This window comes from Portunus trituberculatus, chromosome 9, assembly GCF_017591435.1.
Source record: "Portunus trituberculatus isolate SZX2019 chromosome 9, ASM1759143v1, whole genome shotgun sequence".
Classification (NCBI taxonomy): Eukaryota; Metazoa; Arthropoda; class Malacostraca; order Decapoda; family Portunidae; genus Portunus; species Portunus trituberculatus.
This window is the reverse complement of record NC_059263.1, coordinates 775,001-782,341: the sequence shown is the minus strand read 5'-3', so window position 1 is coordinate 782,341 and position 7,341 is coordinate 775,001. Positions and strand designations below refer to the sequence as shown.

At 44.9% G+C, this 7,341-nt stretch overlaps 1 protein-coding gene across 1 annotated transcript in view; it reads left to right on the top strand.

Annotated features, from left to right (window-relative positions):
• The window catches only part of LOC123501450 (Down syndrome cell adhesion molecule-like protein Dscam2), a 132,429-nt gene continuing 125,088 nt past the window's right edge, over positions 1–7,341 (top strand). Inside the window, exons 1-2 of the mRNA XM_045250280.1 lie at positions 1–459; positions 5,913–5,989. Coding sequence (XP_045106215.1) covers positions 1–459; positions 5,913–5,989 — 536 coding nt within the window. The remainder of the gene's footprint in view (positions 460–5,912; positions 5,990–7,341) is intronic.

Genomic DNA, 7,341 nt, shown 5'->3' with positions numbered 1-7,341 from the left:
ATGGCCTGCCCGCCATGGAGCAGGCTGACCACTAGGCAGGAGCCACACAGGCGGGCCCCGCCCCCGCCACCCCGCGGGGCCTCCTTCCCCTGCTTACAGGGGGACGGCATGGAAGGCTGCAAGACAACGCCCTTCCGTCACCCCCACAGAGGACCTCCCACGGGGCTCTCCCCTCCTGTGGCGGAGCTGGGCCTGGGGAGCGGCCCACCTCTCGCCATCCCCGAGGTCACGGTGTACCACCTCGGGGGTCAGGCTGGCCACGGCCTCGCCAGCCTGAGGAGTGTGGCCCCTTTCCTGCCGGGGCCGGGCCTGGGGAGCGGCCCACCTCTCGCCATCCCCAAGGTCACGGTGTACCACCTCGGGGGTCAGGCTGGCCACGGCCTCGCCAGCCTGAGGAGTGTGGCCCCTTTCCTGCCGGGGCCGGGCCTGGGGAGCGGCCCACCTCTCGCTTTCCCTGAGGTGTATCAGATAGAAGAAGAAAAGAAGGAAAAAGAAGCAGAAGCATACAATAGAAAGGAAGGAAGGATGAAAGAACACACACACACACACACACACACACACACACACACACATACACAAGGGGATCTTAGAGAGGAATACCTTTAGATCTGGGAACATTTGTCTTAATTTCCTTCCAAGTCCCAATTTTTTACCCCCCCCCTCTCTCTCTCTCTCTCTCTCTCTCTCTCTCTCTCTCTCTCTCTCTCTCTCTCTCTCTCTCTCTCTCTCTCTCTCTCTGGAGCCGCTTTTCTCAATTCCAAGGTTAATAAAGTTGCGTGAGGCTGAAACGTGTGTGTGTGTGTGTGTGTGTGTGTGTGTGTGTGTGTCTGTGTACGTGTGTGTGCGTGTGTTGGAGCAGGGTTTTGCATGCAATCTTAATCTTAACTTGAGTATACGACTAGAGAGAGAGAGAGAGAGAGAGAGAGAGAGAGAGAGAGAGAGACACGAACAAAAAGAGAAAAAAGAAAAAAAATAGGAGCGAAGTTGGAAAAGAAACGAGAGAGAGAGAGAGAGAGAGAGAGAGAGAGAGAGAGAGAGAAACTTCCCCACACAGCACCATTGCATTTTGTGGCGGGAAAGTTTCGCGGGCCGTCTCCAACACGCGAACACTTAACTCACTTCAAAACTTTTCAAAACGATTATGCCGCAAGTTTATATGCAATTTTTAGGTCTGGCGTATGCAGAGAGAGAGAGAGAGAGAGAGAGAGAGAGAGAGAGAGAGAGAGAGAGGGTGTAATTGTGTTTTTTTCTTTTTTCTGTGTTTACTTCTTCCTTCTTCTCATTTCCTCCTCTTCCTTCACTTTCTATTCTTCTTTCTTCTTCTTCTTCTTCTTCTTCTTCTTCTTCTTCTTCTTCTTCTTCTTCTTCTGTTCCTTCTTTTTCTTCCTCCTCCTCCTCCTCCTCCTCCTACAATAGACTACCTTTTAAGAACACAGGAGTATTATTGCCTATTTTATTTTTATTTTTGTTGTTATTATTATCATTACCTCACCACCACCACCACCACCACCACCACCACCACCACCACCACCACCACCACCACCACCACCACCACCACCACCACCACCACCACCACCACCATCATTATGCTACACATCTTTCTCCCGTCAGTGTCCTTCGTTCGGTCACTGCCTGCACTAGTTTGTCTCTCCTTCACCTCTTGTTTGCCTCGCTGCCCTCGTCCGCCCGTCCGCCCGTCCTCCGCCCGTCCACCTCCGAACGACACGAGAGATTTACGCAACTGTCGCCAAATCCTCTTATATATTTCCCTCGTTTGCATTGGTGTGTGTTTCCTGTGTGTGTGTGTGTGTGTGTGTGTGTGTGTGTGTGTGTGTGTGTGTGTGTGTGTGTGTGTGTGTGTGTGTGTGTGTGGTCTATGATTACTTGTTGATTTTTTTTTCTACTACTACTACTACTACTACTACTACTACTACTACTACTACTACTACTACTACTACTACTACTACTACTACTACTGCTACTACTACTGGTAATGCTACTACTAATGCTAATGGTGTTGCTACTGCTACTACTATTACTACAAAAAATTCTATTATGATTACAATAACAACAACGACAACAACAACAACAACAACAACAACAACAACAACAACTACTACTACTACTACTACTACTACTACTACTACTACTACTACTACTACTACTACTACTACCACCACCAATACTGCTACCACTACTACTACCTCTGAAAGTAGCACCTACATTACCAGAGAGAGAGAGAGAGAGAGAGAGAGAGAGAGCAATTGGTAGCAGGAAAAGGATGGGGGAATGAAAGAGAATTAAAGAAGGAAATGCTAATAAAAGAGAACCAGAGAGAGAGAGAGAGAGAGAGAGAGAGAGAGAGAGAGAGAGAGGGACAAAATGTTATTAAAATGGAAATTGACCATGAAAGAAATTTTAACCACGCAGGAATCTAAGTTATGAATGAACAAAGAGAATGGAAAATATGGGCCGGCGGACATCACGGGGAGCCTGAGAGCTATTTCTCTCTCTCTCTCTCTCTCTCTCTCTCTCTCTCTCTCTCTCTCTCTCTCTCTCTCTCTCCTTTTCCCCTTTGCTGATCATAAAAACTTTCTTTGCAGTTTCCTATACTAATTTTCTCTCTCTCTCTCTCTCTCTCTCTCTCTCTCTCTCTCTCTCTCTCTCTCTCTCTCTCTCTCTCTCAATATCCTTCTTTTGGCAAGCTGATAAGGAGAAAAATATTTATAAGATAAGCTTGTAATTATCACGGAGAGAGAGAGAGAGAGAGAGAGAGAGAGAGAGAGAGAGAGAGAGAGAGAGAGAGAGAGAGAGAGAGTGTGCGTGTGTGTGTTTAAAGTCAGTATCGTTTATATGTGTGTGTGTGTGTGTGTGTGTGTGTGTGTGTGTGTGTGTGTGTGTGTGTGTGTGTGTGTGTGTATTCAGTTAACTGGAATATTGGTAGTAGGAATTGTGGGCTTCGGGTTTCATATTTGTGGGATTATTGGAGCTTCTGTGTGTGTGTGTGTGTGTGTGTGTGTGTGTGTGTGTGTGTGTGTGTGTGTGTGTGTGTGTGTGTGTGTGTGTTTTGATCCTAACCAAGAGCAATACTAGATTTTTGTACTGACCGGAGCTTCAGAGAGAGAGAGAGAGAGAGAGAGAGAGAGAGAGAGAGAGATGGAAGACAGGGAGAAACTTTAGATTGGAAAGTATGTATATTAGGTTATGTTAGTTATGAATAGATTGATTTGAAATAGTGATATGTTATGTTAGGTTAAGTTAGGTTGGGTTAAGTTAGGTTTGGTTGGGTTAGGTTAGGTTAGATTAGGTTAGGTTAGGATATTTATTAGTTCATTTATTTTTAGCTGGGTTAGGGTGTATATATTAGGTTAGGTAGGTTTGAGGTAAGTTACGTTAGTTTAAATGTGGATAAATTAGGTAATGATAGGTTAGGTTAGGTCAGGTCAGGTTAGATTAGATTAACCCCTTCAGTACCATGACGCATTACCATATTCACTCTGCTTACTATTTGGTGATTTGATACACCTTCAGAACCTTACTTGGGGATTAAAATAGTGAAGACTGGCCATTAATCTGACCTCCAGAGACAATTTCTGATGTCAATAAAATGGTCTAATCGTACCTAAAACTCACGATAAAAACGCGTCCCAGTACTGAAGGTGTTAAAGTTACGATATTTTTGGTATAGGCTTAAATAGATTAGTAATGGCAGTGGTATGTGAGGTTAACCCCTTCAGTACTGTAATTCGTTTTTACTATGAGTTTTGAGCATGACTAGACCATTTCATTTACACTAGCAAGAATCTTTGGGGTTAGGAGGTTAATGGTCCAGAATTTTCAATATTTTCATCCCCACATGAGATTCTTAAGCTGTTCAAAATCACTTAATAGTAACTTCAATAAATATGAAGACGCGCCATGGTACTGAAGGGCTTAAAGTAAAGTTAGGTTGTGTACATTAAGCTTCTGATAGTTGAGTCATGTTATATTATGGTATGCTGGGTTACATTAATTAAGCTTCTCATATACTTGTTTCTGATAGTTGAGCTCGGGATGTGTTCAGTTAGTGTGGACGGGGAGAGAAGCAGGAAGGGAGGGAGGGAGTGAGGGAGCAGTCGGCAGAGGGATTAAGGCTGTACGTGGCGGGGAGAGAAGGGAAAATATCTCTTGGCTTGGTGGAGAGGAAAGAGGTAAAAGTTTTAGCGGGAGGGGAAGAGAATCTGTTATATTGGATAGAATGCGAAGGTAAAGATGGAGAGGCGAGGCGAGGCGAGGCGGGACGGGATGGGACGGGATGGGGTGGGAAGGTGTAGGATGGGATAGTATGCTGGGAGCGCTGTATGAAAGGCAGATAGGGAGCAGCAGAACAGGAGATGAAGGTGGTGAGAGAAGTATAGAAGGGTCTCGTATAGGGAGGGTTAAAGGATAAGGCTGGTATTCGTAAACGCTTTCCTCTCTCATCTTCAGTACTGGGACACATTTTTACCTTGAGATTTGTGTATGATTAGACCATTTTATTGACATTAGGAATACTCTATGGAGGTCAGAAGATTAATTGCTACAGTCTTCACTATTTTAATCCCCCCATAAGTTTCTGAAGTTCTATAAAATCACCAAACAGTAAGCAGAATGAATATGGAAACGCGTCATGGAACTGAAGGGGTTAATGGTATTTCTATGGTTCCTGTGATGTACTGGCAAGATTTAAAGATTATTTTTAGAAGAAGCTGTCTTGAAAACTTAGCTTGTCGTCTCTGTGGCCTTGGAAACTATGGCAATGAGAGACCAAAGCGTTTTTGAATACTGGCGTGAATCTCCTGAACGAAACGAGCACAGGAACCGTCACATCACATAAAGATTGAATGATTTGTAACGTGCTGGGAAGATGGAAGTTGTGTGGCAGTTAAAACCCTTTCTGGAGTGCTAGGAAGGAGTAAGGGACTTGATGAATTAGCCAAACGATGCTTCACTGACAGTAAGGTAAGAACCACATTATGAATCTCTTAGGCAACTTTCGCTACTTTCTGAAGGCTAATTCTTAAGGTCACTCGGGTTTATAAGGATGCTTTTTGTTAACCTAGTAAGAAGGTAACATGATTTTTACGGTTTTAACCCCCTGAATACTCGGACAAATTATTTTTACCATGAGTTTGGGGTCAGATTAGATGTTTTTATTTACATTAGGAAGGATCTATGGAGGTCACAAGATTAATAGCCACAGTCTTCACTATTTTAATCCCACATATGTTTCTGCAGCTGTATAAAATCACCAAATAGTAAGCAGAATGATCTATGAAAAGGGTGAAAGGGAAAGTATTGGCGTTAGTTTAGCTTAGGTTAGTTTGAATAGAGGTAGATAGGAAAGAAGAGGGATTTGGATGAGATTAGGCTTGTTTACGTTAGGTTTGAATTAGCGTGGATGGGAAGAGGAAGGTCAAGTTAGGTTAGCGTAGAGTGAAGGGAGGTAGGTGGGCAAGAAGAGGAGTTTTGGCTAGGGTAGGTTAAGTTACAGTTAGGTTAGGATAGGCTGGGTGAGTTCGGTTATTTTTACAGTTCGGTTTTATTCGGTTTGCGTGAGTTAGGTTAGGTTAGTGGTGGTGGGAAAGAGTAGTTTGGACCACCACCACCACCACCACTACCAACACCACCACCACCACCACTACCACGACCACTACCACCACCACTAACAACAACACCAACAACAATCTTACTACAACCACAACCACCACCATAACCACCACCCACAACAACAACAACAACAACAACAACAATCTCACCACCACCATCACCACCATCACCAACAACACACACACACACACACACACACACACACACACACACACACACACACACATTTAAACACCCAGCCAGCCATCTGCAACACTGACACCACTTTTCCTCTCTCCTTGCAGCCGAGTCCCTACCTGGCGCCTCCTTCCCCACCTGCCTCCACTGGTCTCTCGAGCCCCGCACACCTGAGACCAGAGCTGTGAGTACGAGTTTAGCATTATTTTCACCCCTTTACTCTGCTATCTTGCTTTATTACCGCAGAGAGAGAGAGAGAGAGAGAGAGAGAGAGTACGAGTAAGATTTTTCGCTCCTTTACTTTCTCCATTGTCTATTATTGTGCTTTATTAACATAGAGAGAGAGAGAGAGAGAGAGAGAGAGAGAGAGAGAGAGAGAGAGAGAGAGAGAGAGAATACAAGCTTAATATTTTCACATCTTTACAAGTAATCTTTATAACCGTAGAGAGTCAGAGAGAGAGAGAGAGAGAGAGAGAGAGAGAGAGAGAGAGAGAGAGAGAGAGAGAGAGAGAGAGAGAGAGAGAGAGAGAGAGAGAGAGAGAGAGAGAGGCACCAAGTAAGCAAGAAACTGACAAAAGAAACCGTGAGTGTTAGGTGGCTGCGTGAGAGAGAGAGAGAGAGAGAGAGAGAGAGAGAGAGAGAGAGAGAGAGGTGGTGGGTTGTAGAGGTATAGCTGGTCACAACACGTTCTCCAAGAGCCGCCAGTGCCAGGTCAGTCCGCGGCTTGACACCAGTGAGGGAGGACGCGAACCAGTAGTCTCTCCGGCACGCGCTCCCTCACCGCCCGCCGCTTAACCAGCCCGCCAAACCCTCACACACTAGAACACCCTCGTACTCACCCCTCACTCACTCTCTCTCACGCTCACTCACTCTCTCTCACTCTGACAATACAAGTGCTAACGTTTGCAGTATTTTGAGGCAAGTGTGGGGAAGTTTTAGGAAGAAAAAGCTGAAATAAGAGGAAAAAAAACGATGAAAGTTTGAAAGTGAGGAAAAAAATGAGGAAAAACTAACTTTGGAAAATAAAACAATAACAGGAAAAGCGAAAGAAAAAAAAAAACAACTGCAAAGCGTTAACTAAAAAAAACTTTCTCAATGACACAAGCTGGTGGTGGTGGTGATGGTGGTGGTGGTGGTGGTGGTAGTGGTTATGATGTTTTGCAATCAACTTTCGGCCACTAATTAAAGAAACTAACGTGGTGACATGTACTCTCGTGTCATTTCCTTTCGCCCGCTCACTTTTCCCGCCACACTAACTAAGAACTGAAGGGAAAGGAGAGGAAGAAGACGGGAGAATTAGAAGGAAAAAGAGGGGAGTGTGTAAGGGAGAGTGAAGAGGAAAGAGAGTGTGGAAGATTGTGAGAGTGGAGGAGGAAAAAGTGCAAGGAGAGGACAAGAAGAGTGGGCAACCGTGACTGTTAATACTTGAAACTGCATTAGTCCCCCCCCTTGACTTCTGGCGCCTATTAAAAGAAAACGAGGAGCATTGTGAGGAGAAGAGGAAAGACGTGTGCGTTTGAGACTTCCTCCTCCTCC